Consider the following 18,873-nt stretch of genomic DNA (forward strand, 5'->3'; position numbering starts at 1 on the left):
ATTTGTATATATTGCAATATATTACATGAATATATAATATAGTGTATAATATATGTATCATCAATATATTATTCAATGTATGCGAATATATAATATATTGGAAAATAAAAGGGAAAAATAATATATTACAATATATTTTAAGAAATATATTGGTAAATATATTTTCCTTTCATAAGGGAATAGAGAGACACAGGGCAATCGTGTGGGAAGTTTTGTTTACAGATGCTTCCTTGAATGTTTCGCTAATCCTCTTTAAATATTCAAATCAGAACAAAGCATTTAGCATACAGAGCCTTTTGCTGGGACATGAAATGATCTGAAGGCCCTATCTGACCTGGGGTATAAAAATAACAAAAGACCTTATCAGGGGCACAACCCATACCAGAAGAACAGAATTTCTCTCAGATTTGAGATCTTTATTTTTGGTCTGTTCTATTGATATGGGACTGAGATCACATTTCCAATCGCACCGAGACTATAAAATTGATACCAAACATGAAGAGTTTAAGCTCATGACTTCTGAAGATATAGTAAATATTGTATGTAAGAGTAGCAACTTGAGTTCTTGGCATTTCTTTGTCAACTTTCAGTGACCAGGACCATGTGCCCAGGGGGAAAGGATGGGTGAATGGACCGATGAGCAAATGGACTTTCTCTCAGACCTTCTTGTCTGATTAGAGAGTTTATTGTGTGTGACATTTGTATTGCGAGAGTTCCTGAGTGTTTGGCTTCATGAGCAGATCAAAGCCTCTCTACAGTGGTGTAACATTTCCGTCTCACGCTTGAGGTATTCGGTCAATCACAACGCACTGGATAGCTGTCCAATCAGAGCACGCCTTGCTTCTCAGAATGATGAGCTTTGTAAAAATCGAAAATTTCAAAAAGGTGGGGCACAGAGGAGCAACAATAATGTACAGTATGTAGAAAATAATGTGTTTTTTTTTTACTTTAAACCACATAAACACATTGCATTACACCAAATATTGTTCTTTTTTGCAATGTCATATGACTCTTTTATTGTTTAATGTTGTGTTGTGTGCTGTAATCTCAAGGATTGTAACACAAGACGATGCTGGGAAGCAGCAATTTTCCATTGTATTTGCTTGGCAAAATAACAGCAGTGGAATTGACACTGCTTTGAATACCAGACCAAACTCTGGCTCCTGACAGAGAGATCTAGTGAAGACGGGATCTATGATTTTCACATAATACTGTATATTACGTTGATACATATATTTATAATTTGGCCATGAAATGTTTTTGACTCTAAATGGGCCACTACACCAGCTATTCAGTGTAACTAAAGTTTGAATGTCTGTTGACTGAGGATCATCCAGCACATCTTCATACTGGTATTGAGAACTATGTGAAAGATATATTTAGCTCTACCACACTTGTAATGCTTCATAATTATCAATTCATATATTTCATATTACAGGCACATTACAATTGATCATGAAACATCAATTCATTTCATGTACATTTTATTCTCGAAGTATTTAGCAAACTATAATATAACTGCTACAACTGTAACAACTGATTAAAATAAATGTCATAATAATGCATGACTTCAAAACTCTGTTGAAACTCAAAATTAATGGCTTGCTACATGACCAATTAAAGTTACGAATTAAACATCACCTCATAATTTGTGGTATGAGGTGATGTTTGTATTTTCCTCAGGAAAACTGCTGTTTCCCAGCATCATTGTAAAAATGGCTCCAGCAGAGGGCGGGGGCGGGGGCAGGGGATGGGTCCGCGGCCTCGGAGGCGGTCCCACCATGGCCTCCTGAATCCCCAGATCTGCCATGGCCGCCCGAGCTTCCTGCTCCGCCGTGGGTCCCAGAACGGGTGCTGCCCTGGAGGCCTCCCATCCTGGAACCCTGTCCCTGGAGGCCTCCAGAGCGCCCACCCCCTCTCCCAGTTGGATGTTGTACGGCACGGGACGCGCTTTCCGGGAGGGGGGAGTAAATGTCAGTCCTGTCTCCCCTTGTCTTGTGTTTTCCTCCCCAGTGTGCCTTCCCATTAACCTAGATTCTCCCGTGTGTGATTTAGTCATTAGTATCAGCTGAGTTTAATTAATTATCTAGTAATTTCCTAGTGTTAAATTATACACCTTTACTAGGCTAGATAAATGATCTAGTAAAAGTTGAATAAAAGCAATGTTATCTGAGTCAACTTTTGAAAGGCTTGCCGGCCGAATGCTGCATTGATCTGAGGCATGAAATTGGAGTCAGTCAGTAACCTCTCCATGGTTTTCCAGGGTTGAAAAGAAATTTACTCAACGTGAGCTCCACAATCCTAAGAAAAATGTAGCTTCTCTGCCTTAACATTCAATATTATTAGCTTACACATCAATGCTTATTTGACCCATTGGTGGTCCTACAGTGTTCGAGATAGAGCCTCCAAATTTGCTGTGGTTAATGATTAAGCTTTCCTCTATCGACATACCAATTTTTACAACATTCAACCAAACAGTTCTATGGAATGTCAAAAACTTCCTTTCAATAACAATAATAATAAAAATAATACAGATGTAGTGATTTGTGGCCAAGGAACTGCAAGCACAGCAAATACAACATGTGACTGCAGGTTTAACTTGCATTTTATTTGCATACAAAATGCAGACCTTCATAATGTAAATTTCTTCTGTAACACAGAGGAGGAGCCTGAGAATCTGACAGATATAGAGTGTTTGTGTCAGACTGAAGAACACAAACGGTGAGTTCCTGTTTAATTCTTCATTTACCGCACAAAACATTCAGACATTTACGCATCTTTAAAAAAATGTCAAAGTATATATAGTATGAAAATGTTTCTGTTAATTTTTGTGTAGATAAAATAAATTTCTGCTGTGATTTACTGAGGAGAGATTGTGAAGATGGCAGTAAGTTAATCAATAACTCTACGTTCCTAGAGACGTTTTCAGCTTCATTTAAGTGTGACACTCATGTCTTACTCTCTCTGTCTCGTGTAGATGATTGTGTTTTTGGTCATTCTTCTGGTGGTTTTTCTGATGAGTGGATGCAGTCAGAATGTAGATAAGCCAGTTGACTGTTCTGATGTTTATAACTCAGGAAAAACAGTCAGTGGGATTTACTCCATCTATCCAGCAGGTGACATTCCTGTCTGGGTTTACTGTCAGATGATCTCAGATGGGAACGATGAAGACAAAGGAGGATGGACGGTACGAATGTGACTTTAGATCATTAAACACACATCAGAACATTTATTATGAATCATTTATTCTATATAAACCCATCACAGGTGATTCAGAGGAGAATGGATGGCAGTGTGAATTTCTATCAGGCGTGGCATCAGTACAAGAGAGGATTTGGGAATATGGAGAGTGAATACTGGCTGGGTAAGATCTCACAGTGTGTGTTCGTTTGCGTGGATGTTCGTGTCCAGTGTTTGGTTGAACGTGTTCTTCACGTGTGTGTGTTTGCGTGGATGTTCGTGTCCAGTGTTTGGTTGAACGCGTTCTTCACGTGTGTGTGTTTGCGTGGATGTTCGTGTCCAGTGTTTGGTTGAACGCGTTCTTCATGTGTGTGTGTGTTTGCGTGGATGTTCGTGTCCAGTGTTTGGTTGAACGTGTTCTTCACGTGTGTGTGTTTGCGTGGATGTTCGTGTCCAGTGTTTGGTTGAACGCGTTCTTCACGTGTGTGTGTGTTTGCGTGGATGTTCGTGTCCAGTGTTTGGTTGAACGTGTTCTTCACGTGTGTGTGTGTTTGCGTGGATGTTCGTGTCCAGTGTTTGGTTGAACGCGTTCTTCATGTGTGTGTATGATCAGGGCTGGACAACATGTACCAGCTGACACGCAACAGGAATTACAAGCTGAGAGTGGATCTGGAGGACTTTCAAGGAAATAAAGTTTTCGCTCAGTACTCGTCTTTCTCTGTGGGTCCTGAAGCTGACGGGTATATACTGCATGTTTCAGGATTCACTGATGGAGGAGCTGGTAGGACACTGTAATTTTATACTCATGAACACTCATACTAGTTGTGTTTGTTTGTTTTTTTCTCAGTGAGGCCCTTCTTCTGTGCAGGTGACTCTTTATCTGTCCATAATGGATTCATGTTCTCCACCTTTGACAAGGACCAAGACAGCAGTTCACATAACTGTGCTAAAAAGTATCTTGGGGCATTTTGGTACATGTCCTGTCACCATACAAACCCCAACGGTTGGTATTTATGGGGAGAAGATCCCACCTATTACGCTATTGGAAATGTTTGGTCATCATGGAAGGGTTACAATGTTGGTATGAAATCCATCAGCATGAAGATCAAACGTGTGTCTTAGAAGCATTACAGTGCTTCTCAGAAATAAACAGCAAAACAATCAAATTAATTAATAACTTAGGAAATCATGTAGGAATATCACTCTCAAAAGTATATGACTTTATAAATTGTTCTTCTATGTTTTGAGTCACTTATTTTAATTTACAACTGAAATTAATCAACAATTTATACATTTTCAATAAACTCCTGCACTGAAAGCATTATGTCAGATGTGTTTATCTCCAAAACAGACACCAGAAATACTAAATGGAACAACAACTGCAGAGACAACAAACGTAAAAAAGCATAAAAACTCAGAAAGTGTTCTTAATGACCTTATAGACATTACACAAAGATCAACGCAAAATTCAATTCAATTCAATTCAAGTTTATTTGTATAGCGCTTTTTACGATACAATCGTTGCAAAGCAGCTTTACAGGAAATTAAGTTTCTACTATACACATACACACACATATATATATATATATATATATATATATATATACACATGCATGCATACACATATGCACACATGCACACATATATACACATACATATGTGAAGAAGAAACCCAATATATTTAAGTTATGACAGACTTAACTTGGTAATTGTGTATGTTGTCTGAGGGTTGGCATCCTCCGTGGTCCTCTGAGGTGTTGCCATCATCTCTTCTCAGGTGTTTGGTCATCCCGGATCTTTTTAAGGGTTGTATCCAGACTGACGCTTCAGTAATTCCTAGTTACCACGGGATGTTAATCCTGTGGCAGAATCAGAGAAACAGATAGAGACGTAATTAGCGTAGCTGCTGTTCTATTCAAGCAAAAATTATTTGTTCAACCCAATCTAAAGAATTATAATGTACATTTGATTAGATATAAATGCAGTACAAGATTATTATGTGAATGCTTGGCTAAAGAGATGTGTCTTTAATCTAGATTTAAACAGAGAGAGTGTGTCTGAACCCCGAACGTTATTAGGAAGGCTATTCCAGAGTTTGGGTGCCAAATGTGAAAAAGCTCTACCTCCTTTAGTGGATTTTGCTATCCTAGGTACTACCAAAAGTCCAGAATTTTGCGACCTTAGGGAGCGGGTTGGATTGTAGATCTAGTTAGGTACGCAGGAGATAAACCATTTAGTGCCTTATAGGCAAGTAATAGTATTTTGTAATTGATCCGGAACTTAATAGGTAGCCAGTGCAGAGACTGTAAAATTGGGGTAATATAATCGTATTTTCTTGACCTGGTAAGGACTCTAGCCGCTGCATTTTGGACTATCTGTAGCTTGTTTATTGAAGATGCCGGACAACCACCTAACAGTGCATTACAATAGTCCAGTCTAGAGGTCATGAATGCATGAACTAGCTTTTCTGCATCTGAAACAGGTAGCATGTTTCGAAGCTTGGCAATGTTTCTAAGATGGAAGAATGCTGTTTTTGTAACATGGGAAATATGATTTTCAAAGGACAAGTTGCTGTCTAATATAACACCCAGATTTTTGACTGTAGAGGAAGTAACAGTACATCCGTCTAGTTGCAAATTGTAATCCAAGAGATTCTGAGTACTGTTTTTTGGTCCAATAAGTAATATCTCGGTCTTATCCGAATTTAATAGGAGGAAATTATTGGTCATCCAATCTTTTACATTTTTAACACAATCTATTAGCTTAGATAGTTCAGAAGTTTCATCTGGTCTTGTTGAGATATATAGTAGAGTATCATCAGCATAGCAATGAAAACTAATCCCGTATTTTCTAATAATATCACCAAGGGGCAACATGTATATTGAAAATAGCAGAGGACCTAGGACAGATCCTTGTGGTACTCCATACTTTACTGGTGATAGTTCAGATGGCTCGCCGTTTAAAAAAACAAAGTGGCAGTGATCGGATAGGTAGGATCTAAACCATCTTAAAGCCTGCCCTTGAATACCCGTATAGTTTTGTAATCGATCTATGAGTATGTCATGATCTATAGTGTCGAACGCAGCACTAAGATCAAGTAAAACTAGCAATGAGGTGCAGCCTTGGTCTGACGTAAGAAGCAAGTCATTTGTAATTTTAACAAGTGCAGTTTCTGTGCTATGGTGAGGCCTGAAACCTGACTGAAATTCTTCATAGAGATCATTTTTTTGCAAGAAGAACCACAATTGAGCAGACACAACTTTTTCTAAAATTTTAGACATAAACGGCAGATTTGAAATGGGTCTGTAATTGCCAGTTCACTAGAATCTAGTTGTGGTTTCTTAATAAGAGGCTTAATAACCGCCAGCTTGAATGGTTTTGGGACATGACCTAAAGATAATGATGAGTTAATAATATTGAGAAGCGGTTCTTCTGCTACAGGTAACAACTCTTTCAGTAGTATAGTGGGTACAGGATCTAATAAACATGTTGTTGGTTTAGATGCAGTGATAAATTTATTTAGTTCTTCCTGTCCTATAGTTGTTGTTCTGTTACAGTAATTGCCTAAGTTAACAATAATTAAGGAATAAATGTTTGGTTTGTATTTCGTCCCCCCCTGCTGGCTGCTCTGAGAATAACGTTGTCATTATCATGTGACTGATCAGATGACTAACAAGGAAATTAGTGCCTGCCATCCTGCTATTCTATTCTTTAGTCAGGAAGCAGTGAATCAGTATCCATCTGCATTCATCTTTGGCCTTTGGTAGCTTCGTCGGTATGTTCTATTGTTATTGTTCATATTACCTTCAATTGTATTTGATTGGTTTGAAGTTTTGTGATTTTTATTATTTGAGTGCATCTTAGATGTATTTTCTCATTAGATCATATGAGAGCCATTGATACACTAATCATTGTCCTTTGGCTGACAATGTAATTTTGTGTTATTTGATGAGCAGGAAACTTAGATCTAGATTACAAGATATTTGTAAGGAGTATTCCTTTCTGTACACATTGTGAATGTCAATTCATATTGTTTATTGTTTTCTTTTTATTTCAGTTTTACTCTACCCTTATTAAAGTATGCAAAAGGACATTCCGTGTCTGTGACGTTGATGAGGGGGAGTTTAACCCTCTGGGGTCCGAGGTCATTTTGGGGCCCTTGAGATGTTTTGACATGCCCTGATATTTGTGCTTATTTCAGCTACTTAAAAGATACTATTGACCAACATGTCATTTTTTTTGTATTCAGCACAAACTGTGCTACAATAATATGTGACCAAGATGGATGTACATGTTTGCATTTTTTAGAAAAAAAATATTATGCGTGGTTAGTAAGTTTTGGGAAAAAAAATGTAGCTGAAATAAGGCCATAAAACCCACACTAAATAGTCCTGAATAAGACTTTTGAGTAATCAGTCTTGTAGCCTAGAATATTTACTTCAGAATTATGTGAAAATCATTCTGCTTACTCATTCACAGAAAACAATATATTGATTTAAAATTTTCAAGACATGTTTTGTGATCGAGGGTCTATATGCGAGGGAGTGGCAATGGCCATGAATATTAAGTGAGTCTCACCTGAGAGACAAAGGGCCCTCCCCTAATGGCCCATCAGTGTGACTGTGACGCTGAGGCAGGTAAGAGAGAATGTGAGGAGATTGAAAAAAGGGTTTTTTAAATTATTTGTATTTTATTTACAACACAGTATAATCAAAAAATACATAATGAAGGCCAAAGACACATTATTGTGCACACTGATCTAACCACAGAGATGTGAACAGACTTTGAGTCATTCCTGCAACAGATTCTGTTCAACAAGTGAAACAAGTAAATCATACCTGATATTTACGTGTTTTATTTAAGTGTTTCTACTTCTTTCCATGGATTCAAGAAGAAAAAAAACAATCAGTAGAAAAGGAGCTTGTTTTAACATAGAATATCAGTGTAGTTGAACATCTGATGTTGGTGCAGCGCTCTCAGAGGAAACCAGTTTGAAGAGACATCAGGATTCATCTGGTGCTGGTATCTGATTCAAAATACAAACAAAAACACATTTGTGAGCATGTTAATATCAGGAACATCTGTATATATGTTTTGTAGCCATAGACTCACACATGCTTTGTACTATCATAAAAAAGAGAAGGAAATCTTATATCTGAGAAACTAATTATTATTGTTTAGCACTTTATTAAAATCTATTTCTGAACAGAGTAGGCTATTAATAATAAACATGTACTAAACATACTTAGACTCGTAGCATTCATCATGTTACAGTGTACACTCATATTACTTTTATTGTTTTATATAGAGCATGAAAACATCGCGCCGTAAGAAATTTAAATACAGTGAATTGCCTATCATATTCAAAATGTTTTACACTATTTCAAACACTGTAGTCAGGAATTATAGTTTGGGAAAAACCTAACTATGATTTTGTAGTCATATAGTCTAGTATGTATGATTTTATAGTAGTCTATGATATGATTATGTAGCCACAGACTCAAGCATGCTTTGTACAATAAAACTATGTACTTTGTACAATAAAAAATGATATTTTATATCTGAGAAACTAATTATTATTGTTTAGCACGCTATTAAAATATATTTGTGAACAGAGTATTAATAATAAACATGGTCTAAACATTCTTAGACGCGTAGCATTCATCATGTTGTCGTTCGGGAAAAAACCCATGAACTGTTAGTAAATCTGTTCAATTTTATGTCACAATAACACGGTAACTAATGCAAAAAAGAAACATTACTTACTCATCAGATTGCTCTCCTCTACTGGATGAAATCGTGTTCTTCTTTCGAGGGAAATCCTGCCTTTACTCAGCGCGTCTTCTTCCAGAAACAAACAGTAGCCGCGATGAGGATCTCCGCTCTTTGTTTGTGTTGGGCGTTTGCACGCGCGCACTTACCACGTGGCTATTTACATATGAACGGCGTGAGCCGCGCGGGGGCGGGGTCACATTAGCGATAATGAGTCAGACTGGACAGAATGAACATCGTGTTGGTTTCATACGGATTACTTCATCAAAGAATGTTTGTTTTCGATAAGACTTGCTTCATTTCAAAGTAGACACTTCAAGCTTTCTATAGATATAACTCCCATGTCTCTGTGTTGAGTAATTTGCTGAGTTACAGTTCATTTTAGTGACGCGTTTCTAAAAACAGTTCACGGAGACGGAGAAGACAGAGAGCGCACCCTGTTTGTTTTATTATTTTTCCAAAAACACAAAGTTGTGTTGTTATTGTGAGTGTACTCAAAAAAAAAAGTAGACACTTAACAGTTTCGATTGATGTATAACACTTATTTGTGTGACCAAAATCAACAGAGTATTTTTAGTGTCTTTTGCACTGATCTTAAAAAAACCTATCTGGTATCGCCAGCGATACCGTCGACCCCAGAGAGTTAACTTGCTGTTGAAGTATACACAGGACGTATATGGAGAACAGTACAGTAAAACGACGGCTCTGTCGGGCAGGACATCGCAGTTCAAGCTGATTCTACACAGCATCAAGCAAGTAATCTTCAGTGCTTCAAATCATGTCGAAGAAAAGCTCGTCAACGTGGAAGACCAGGTCTCGTGTTTCCACACAACATTCAGGTCATTCTTCAGCAAGTTCTGCAGCTGCATTAGCACGTGCAGAAGCGGAGGCCGCAAAAGCACGTTTATCATTTGCTGAAAAAGAAATGAAAATGGAAAAGGCACATTTAGAAGCCTCTATGGACATGTTAAAGCAAGAGAAAGAAACCGCTGCAGCTGTTGCAAAGGCTGATGCACTTGAAGCTGCTGTTGATCACCACAGTGAAAGATTAAGTTGTAAACTTTTGCAAGTTCGTACACCGGTAGATTCAGCACAGCGCACTAAAGATTATGTCATGCAGCAAGCAAAGATAAATAGCCCACACCCATCAATGCCTGGTGTAGAGCCATTTTCTGAAGCAGTTCATGAACAACCACTCAAAACACCAGTACTTCATCCAGAGGGCAACGCTTCTGTAGGATTCGCATCCGCTGCTGCGTACGCTCATAATAACTCCAATATGAATGACTTTGTGCGATACTTGGCTCGCCGTGAGTTGATCTCTACAGGGCTGCTGAAATTCAATGATAAACCAGAAAGTTACAGAGCCTGGCGACGTTCATTCAAGAATGCTATGAGAGATTTAGACTTGACATTTAGCGAAGAAATTGACCTTCTTGTCAAGTGGCTTGGAAAGGAGTCTGCTGAACATGTCAGTCGGATCCGAACTGTGAATGCGAATAACCCAGAGAGAGGGTTAAAAATGATTTGGGTCAGGTTAGAGGAATGCTATGGCTCACCTGAGGTGATAGAGAATTCACTGTTCAGACGCCTTGAGAGTTTTCACAAACTAACAAACAAAGATTATGCGAAACTAAGAGAGTTAAGTGACTTGCTCATGGAGCTGCAGTCAGCTAAGGTGGATGGAGACTTGCCTGGACTTGCGATACTTGACACTGCTCGTGGAGTAAATCCTGTGGTTGAAAAACTTCCTTTCGGACTTCAGGATAGGTGGTTATCTGTGGGCTCAGATTATAAACTGAAACACAATGTCCCATTTCCTCCCTTTGATGTGTTCGTTGAGTTTATTAGTCAACAAGCAAGGATCAGAAATGACCCAAGTTTCAGTTTTACATCTCGTGTAGATACTCCTACTAAGCTAACTTCATGGAAACAGCTTAAACAGAAGGAGATTTCAGTCCACAAAACAGATGTGTCACCTACTGTCTTCTGTAACAAAGACAAACTCTCTAGCAGTGACTGTGACAAGTTGTGTCTTATACACAAAAAGGCACATCCTCTTCGTAAGTGTCGTGTTTTTCGAGAAAAGTCTTTGGAAGAGCGTAAAGCTTTCCTGAAAGAAAATGGGATCTGCTTTAGATGTTGCATGTCTTCACAGCACATTGCGAAAAATTGCAAGGTCCATGTTAAATGCACAGATTGTGGTAGTGAGAATCATGACACTGCCCTTCACCAAGAACCAATACCCATGACTAAAGACATAAGCCCCCATCTAGAGCATGGCGGGGAGGGGGATCCTGTGTCATCTGCAATCTCATCACATTGTACTCAAGTCTGTGGTGGGGATCTGACAGACAGATCATGCTCAAAAATCTGTCTTGCTAAAGTTTATCCAAGTGGATGCCGCACTAAAGCAGTGAAGCTTTATGCAATAATTGATGACCAAAGTAACAGATCAATGGCCCGTACAGAGTTCTTTGATATGTTTGGCATCCAAAGCCCTAGTTTACCATATTCACTAAAAACCTGTGCTGGAATCATGGAGACAACGGGAAGACGAGCAGGTGGCTTTCAAATCGAATCCATGGATGGACAGATTAGTCTTCCGCTTCCGGATCTAATCGAGTGTAATGAGATTCCCAACAACCGGTCAGAAATTCCTTCACCTTCTGCTGCTCTCCATTATCCCCATCTCAAATCAGTGGCACATCTCATCCCGGAAATTGATCCAAAGGCTTACATCTTACTTCTCCTTGGACGGGATATCCTCAGAGTGCATAAGGTGCGTAAGACACTAAATGGCCCACATGACTTGCCATTCGCACAAAAACTTGATGTTGGATGGGTCATTGTAGGCAACGTCTGCCTAGGAAATGTCCATAAGCCAATCACAGTTAGCACACTTTACACCAAGACTCTGGATAATGGACGGTCTTCACTATTTGAACCATGCCCTAATGTCCTGCAGGTGAAGGACAGATACAATGGTTCCCATTGTCCATCCTGCAGCAGAAAACTCACACACCAGTCAGACCACTTGGGTGATCTGGTGTTTCAACGTACAAGAGATGATGATAAAGTAGCTCTGTCCATTGAGGATGACTACTTTCTGGACATTATGGAAAAGGAGTTTCAAAAAGATGAAAACAATGGTTGGGTAGCGCCACTGCCATTTAAAAACCCATGACAGCGTCTTCCTGACAATAGGACGCAAGCGATGAAACGACACTTATCACTCTTGCGCAACTTTGAGAGGAAACCACAGATGAAAGAACACTTCGTGTCCTTCATGGAGAATGTCTTTGAGAATGGGCACGCAGAGGTGGCTCCACCTCTCAAAGATGAAGAGGAACGGTGGTATCTCCCTATCTTTGGCGTATATCATCCGAAGAAACCTGGACAAATCTGGGTAGTATTCGATTCTAGTGCCCAGTACAGTGGTGTCTCCCTCAACGATGTGCTGTTAACAGGCCCCGATCTTAATAATTCTCTCTTGGGTGTGCTTCTTAGATTCCGCAAAGAGTCCGTTGCTATAACTGCAGACATCCAACAGATGTTTTATTGTTTTCTCGTTAAAGAGGAAGACAGGAACTTTCTGAGATTTTTATGGTTCAGAGACAATGACCCCAGCAAAGACATTGTTGAGTACCGTATGAAGGTACATGTCTTTGGGAATAGCCCATCGCCCGCTGTAGCCATCTATGGTCTCAGAAAAGCTGTCCATTTGAAAGGACAAGAGCAGGATGTTGAAGTGCAACAGTTCGTAGAACGTGATTTCTACGTAGATGATGGGTTAAAGTCCCTTCCCACAGTAGAAGCGGCAGTGAGTCTACTGAAGAGGACACAAAGCATTCTTGCTAGATCAAATGTGAGGTTGCACAAAATTGCCTCAAACAAGAGAGAGGTCATGAAGGCCTTTCCATCACAAGATTATGCAAGCGATCTAAAAGATCTTGATCTTGAAACAGATAACCTTCCCATTCAACGCAGTCTGGGACTAAACTGGGACCTCAAAGCAGACCATTTTGTTTTTCAAGTACCTGATGCAGTGAAGCCCTTTACACGCAGAGGAGTCTTGTCGACCATCAACAGTCTGTTCGACCCTTTGGGGTTTGCGGCCCCAGTAACCATCCAAGGCAAATTTATTTTGCGAGATTTAAGCTTGGGGAACATTGATTGGGACTCTCCACTGCCCCAGGACATGGAGGAGGCATGGGACGCATGGCGCAACTCCCTGCAGGAGCTAAGAAACATGCAGATACCTAGAACTTACTCCAAACAGTCGCCTTCAGAAGCTGCATGCAGAGAGTTGTGTGTGTTTTCAGACGCGTCCACCAAAGCTATTGCGGCAGTTGCTTATCTCAAGCTCTCCTATGGAGAGAGAGACAATCGGGTAAGCTTTGTGATGGGTAAAGTGAAACTTGCTCCACTTCCTGAACATACCATACCAAGGTTAGAACTGTGCGCTGCAGTCTTGGCAGTGGAATTAGCTGATCTCATCTCATCTGAGATTTTGACATGGATCTTGACACCATCACTTTCTACACTGACAGCAAGGTGGTATTAGGATACATTCATAATCAGACTAGACGCTTTTATGTCTATGTCAACAACCGAGTCTTAAGGATAAGAAGATCCAGTCAGCCTGAACAGTGGTGTTATATACGCTCAGACCAAAATCCAGCGGATATAGCCACAAGGTCCATTTCCGCAGCGTGCCTCGCAAACAGCCCGTGGCTTTTGGGCCCCAGGATCCTTGCAGACTCTCCTAGCCCTCCAGAGAAGGAAACTTTCAAGCTCATAAATCCTGCACTTGATGCAGATGTACGACCCGAAGTGACCGATATGAGCACTATAACTGTGAACAAGAAGCTGGGATCACAACGTTTTTCCAGGTTCTCTACTTGGCAATCACTTATCCGTTCAATCGGACACCTCATTCACATTGCCAATGTTTTCCATAAACCAGCAACTGACGAATCCTCATGCCTCAGAAGTTGGCACTATTGTCCAACAGCATGCTCAGCAGAAAACTTCTCAAAGGCTAAAACTGTCATTCTTCATGCCGTCCAGGAAGAAACCTATGCAACAGAAATTGCATGCATCAAGAGTGGGAAAAATCTTCCTAAAAGCAGTCCATTAATCGCACTGAATCCATTCATTGACAATCAAGGCCTTTTGAGAGTTGGAGGTCGCATTTCAGCAGCGAAACTGGATCAGGAAGAAAATAATCCTTTAATCGTCCCTGGCAAGCACCATGTTGGAGCCTTATTGGTAAGGCATTATCATCAACAAATCCAACATCAAGGACGTTTACTCACCGAAGGAGCTATCCGGGCAGCCGGTTTCTGGATCATTGGAGGCAAAAGGCTTGTGAACAATATCCTATATCATTGTGTCCTTTGTCGGAAACTTCGTGGCCACCTCCAAACTCAGAAGATGGCTTCTCTTCCATCAGACAGGATGTGTACAGATCCTCCCTTCACCAACATAGGCCTAGACGATTTGGCCCATGGTCCATCTATACACGTCGGACGAGAGGAGGTCTGGCACATAGCAAAAGATGGGCAGTAATCTTCACTTGTCTCAGTGTCAGGGCAGTCCACATTGAAGTAATTGAGTCATTGGACACCTCCAGTTTTATCAATGCCCTCAGGCGCTTCCTTGCTTTCCGAGGTCCAATAAAACAAATTCGTTCAGATCGTGGGACGAATTTCATCGGTGCGTGTAAGGAGCTTCAGATCCCATCGAACATCGATGATAAAAGTGTCCAAAAATATTTAGCAGAACATGGTTGCTCTTGGATATTCAATCCCCCTCATGCCTCCCACATGGGTGGCTCCTGGGAAAGAATGATAGGGATGGCAAGGAAAATATTAGACTCCATGTTCCTTCAGTTGGGACACATGAAATTAACTCATGAAGTGCTCACTACTTTCATGGCTGAAGTAACTGCCATCATCAATGCTAGACCACTGGTGCCGGTGTCTACTGATCCAAGTGACCCGTTTCTTCTTACACCTTCCATTCTCCTCACACAGAAAGTGTGCACACCTACCGCTCCTGCTGGTGACTTTGGAACCAAAGATCTTTTTCAACGTCAATGGAGACAAGTCCAACATCTAGCGAACACATTCTGGGACAGATGGAGAAAACAGTATCTGTGTTTACTACAGACACGTAGGAAATGGCAATCTGAACAACCCAATGTTGAACCAGGTAGCATTGTGCTCCCTAAAGATAGCCAAACCAAAAGAAATGAATGGCCATTGGGAATCATTACGCAGGTCTTTCCAAGCAAAGACGGAAAAGTGCGCAAGGTGGAAATAAGGATTCCTAAACGAGATGGCACCAAGCTCTTCCTTAGGCCAGTAACCGAGATTGTCGTACTCCTTCCTCATGAATCCAAGCTAAAGTAACATGTCAAAAAGCAGTTATTTAGTGGTGGCACTCAATCGCACCAGACGGGGAGTGTTCTGTTACAGTAATTGCCTAAGTTAACAATAATTAAGGAATAAGTGTTTGGTTTGTATTTCGTCCCCCCCTGCTGGCTGCTCTGAGAATAACGTTGTCATTATCATGTGACTGATCAGATGACTAACAAGGAAATTAGTGCCTGCCATCCTGCTATTCTATTCTTTTGTCAGGAAGCAGTGAATCAGTATCCATCTGCATTCATCTTTGGCCTTTGGTAGCTTCGTCGGTATGTTCTATTGTTATTGTTCATATTACCTTCAATTGTATTTGATTGGTTTGAAGTTTTGTGATTTTTATTATTTGAGTGCATCTTAGATGTATTTTCTCATTAGATCATATGAGAGCCATTGATACACTAATCATTGTCCTTTGGCTGACAATGTAATTTTGTGTTATTTGATGAGCAGGAAACTTAGATCTAGATTACAAGATATTTATAAGGAGTATTCCTTTATGTACACATTGTGAATGTCAATTCATATTGTTTATTGTTTTCTTTTTATTTCATAGTTTTACTCTACCCTTATTAAAGTATGCAAAAGGACATTCCGTGTCTGTGACGTTGATGAGGGGGAGTTTAACTTGCTGTTGAAGTATACACAGGACGTATATGGAGAACAGTACAGTTGTAAAGCACTGAAGTTTTTCTTTGGGAGCTGTGAATGAAACTGAAGTACTAGACGGTGTAGAACCTACATTTGTTATTGTATTTCTAATGTTATCTATTTTATCAGTGAAGAAATTCATAAAGTCATTACTATTAAACTGTGAGGGAATATTTAGATTGGGTGGCGTCTGTTTATTTGTTAATCTAGCCACTGTGCTAAATAGAAACCTTGGATTGTTTTGGTTATTATCTATGAGTTTGTGGATATGCTCTGCCCTGGCAGCTTTTAGAGCCTTTCTATAGCTGGACATACTGTTTTTCCATGCAATTCTAAAAACTTCCAAGTTAGTTTTTCTCCATTTGCGCTCAAGATTACGAGTTTCTTTCTTGAGAGAATGGGTATAACTGTTGTACCATGGCGCAGTACGTTTTTCTCTAACCTTTTTCATATTGAGGGGGGCAACAGCTTCTAATGTATTAGAGAAGATAGTGCTCATGTTGCTAGTAATTTCGTCTAGTTCACGTGTATTTATGGGTACACAGAGCAGTTGAGATAAATCAGGCAGGTTATTTGTGAATCTGTCTTTGGTGGCTGGAACAATAGTTCTGCCCAGACGATAACGCGGAGCCATATAGTTAATATCGGTAATATGCAGCATGCACGATACAAGGAAATGATCAGTAATATCATCACTTTGAGGTACGATATCTATATCAGTAAGATCAATTCCATGCGATATAATTAAATCTAGCGTATGATTGAAACGATGAGTGGGCCCGGTGACGTTTTGCTTGACTCCAAAAGAGTTTATTAGGTCAGTAAACGCAAGTCCTAACGCATCATTTGTATTATCAACGTGAATGTTAAAATCTCCAACAATTAGCGCTTTATCAACATTAACCAATAGATCTGAGAGGAAATCTGCAAATTCTTTTAGGAATTCTGTATATGGCCCTGGCGGTCTATACACAGTAGCCAGAGCAAGAGATAGGACAGATTTCTTTTGCATATCTGACAGTGTAACATTAAGTAGAAGTATTTCAAATGAGTTAAACCTGTATCCTGTTTTCTGAGTAACATTGAGAATATCACTATATATTGTAGCGACACCACCGCCACGACCAGTCTGACGGGGCTCATGTTTATAACAGTAGCTTGGTGGAGTAGACTCATTTAGACCAAAATATTAATGCCAGGTTTCAGTCAAACAAAGTACATCAAATGCAAAATGCATTTGACATTCTAATGATAATGTTCCACGGGGTTGGAACTAAACTTTGCAGGGCTGCGGCCCTCCAGAAATTGAGTTCTGCACCCCTGAACTACAGCATTAGTCTTAAAGGCCCATTTATATACTTTTTTTTTTTTTTGTGAACAATTATTTTTACTGAGAAAAAAATAAAAATAACCCCACCCACCAGGCAGACCCACACCATACATGAATTCAAAATAAATTATACATCAAAAAGAAGAAACAAAAGATTTAACAATGTCAAAAGTAGCACTCCAGGTCTTCAAAGTTCTTGTCTTTGCTCCATGAATACGAGCTGTAGATAGTTCCATAGAAACAATGTCCAGCAAAGACAAGCCCCATACACGTCTGGTCATTGAATGGGGAGGAACCCAGCGACTGACTAACATTTTCTTTGCAGCAGTGAGAGCAGCTAAAAGTTAGTTTCTCTGTTGCAGAGACAGAGCCAATTCAGAAAAATAATTTAAGAAGAAAAGATCTGGAGTCAAAACCACATCCTTTTCTAATAGGAATGATATGTCATGAGCAAGCTGAGTCCAGAAAAGAGAAAGTGCAGAGCATTCTATGAGGCACCCCGTAGGATTTAAATCAAACTTCGTAAAATAAAACACGTGCATATACTCCTATAAATTACTCGCATATACATGTATACTACTGGATGTTCAATATATATATATGAAATACACGTGCACACTAATATGAAATCCATACCAATACATCTTATATTAGTAATGAATGCAAAACTTGATCCATGCATACACTTATAAACACTCGCACATACATATAAACTCGATGCGCGCATACACACCCATAAAACACTTGCACAAACATACAAAATAAAATTCACAAACGTATACAATTCTGATAAGAAAGACGCATGCTTTAGTTGTGTATATGCGTATATGCAAGTGATTTCATATGTGGATGTGCGTGAACTTTTGAGTGCAAACGGAAGGCATTTCAGTATAAAAGGAAGCAGCGGCACTTCCGGCAGCTCCGTGATGTCGTCATGGAGGAGTGGAAGAGGACTCCAGTGGCAACCTGTGAAGCTCTGGTGAACTCCATGCCCAAGAGGGTTAAGGCAGTGCTGGAAAATAATGGTGGCCACACAAAATATTGACGCTTTGGGCCCAATTTGGACATTTTCACTTGTGAACTCACTTTTGTGGCCAGCGGTTTAGACATTAATGGCTGTGTGTTGAGTTATTTTGAGGGGACAGCAAATTTACACTGTTATACAAGCTGTACACTCACTACTTTACATTTGTCATTTCTTCAGTGTTGTCACGTGAAAAGATATAATAAAATATTTACAAAAATGTGAGGGGTGTACTCACTTCTGTGAGATACTGTAAATATCGACATGAAAAAAAAAAAAACGTGTATTGTAGCAGTAAATATAAACCAGAGAAAGTTTTGAAGCGCTACTGCGTTTGATGAATAAGCAGTGATGGGAATAACGGCGTTATAAATAAAAGGCGTTACTAACGGCGCTATTTTTTTCAGTAACGAGTAATCAAACGAATTACTGTTCCCCCCGTTACAACGCCGTTACCGTTACTGACAATAAAATGTGGCGTTACT

General features: G+C 39.7%; 1 protein-coding gene across 3 annotated transcripts in view; it reads left to right on the forward strand.

Annotated features, from left to right (window-relative positions):
• Nucleotides 1-1,832: 1,832 nt before the first annotated feature.
• The window catches only part of LOC131536778 (microfibril-associated glycoprotein 4-like), a 32,743-nt gene continuing 15,702 nt past the window's right edge, over nt 1,833-18,873 (forward strand). Inside the window, exons 1-7 of one of the 3 annotated variants that reach the window (XM_058769900.1) lie at nt 1,833-1,973; nt 2,661-2,721; nt 2,837-2,887; nt 2,978-3,187; nt 3,268-3,364; nt 3,794-3,961; nt 4,049-4,183. In XM_058769900.1, the coding sequence (XP_058625883.1) occupies nt 2,882-2,887; nt 2,978-3,187; nt 3,268-3,364; nt 3,794-3,961; nt 4,049-4,183 (616 nt within the window). In that variant the 5' untranslated portion in view covers nt 1,833-1,973; nt 2,661-2,721; nt 2,837-2,881. Of the gene's footprint in view, nt 1,974-2,327; nt 2,888-2,977; nt 3,188-3,267; nt 3,365-3,793; nt 3,962-4,048; nt 4,540-18,873 lie in introns of those variants that run through there. The other 2 variants (XM_058769901.1, XM_058769899.1) reach the window with 2 other exon arrangements.

The sequence above is a fragment of the Onychostoma macrolepis genome, chromosome 03, assembly GCF_012432095.1.
Source record: "Onychostoma macrolepis isolate SWU-2019 chromosome 03, ASM1243209v1, whole genome shotgun sequence".
Taxonomy (NCBI): Eukaryota; Metazoa; Chordata; class Actinopteri; order Cypriniformes; family Cyprinidae; genus Onychostoma; species Onychostoma macrolepis.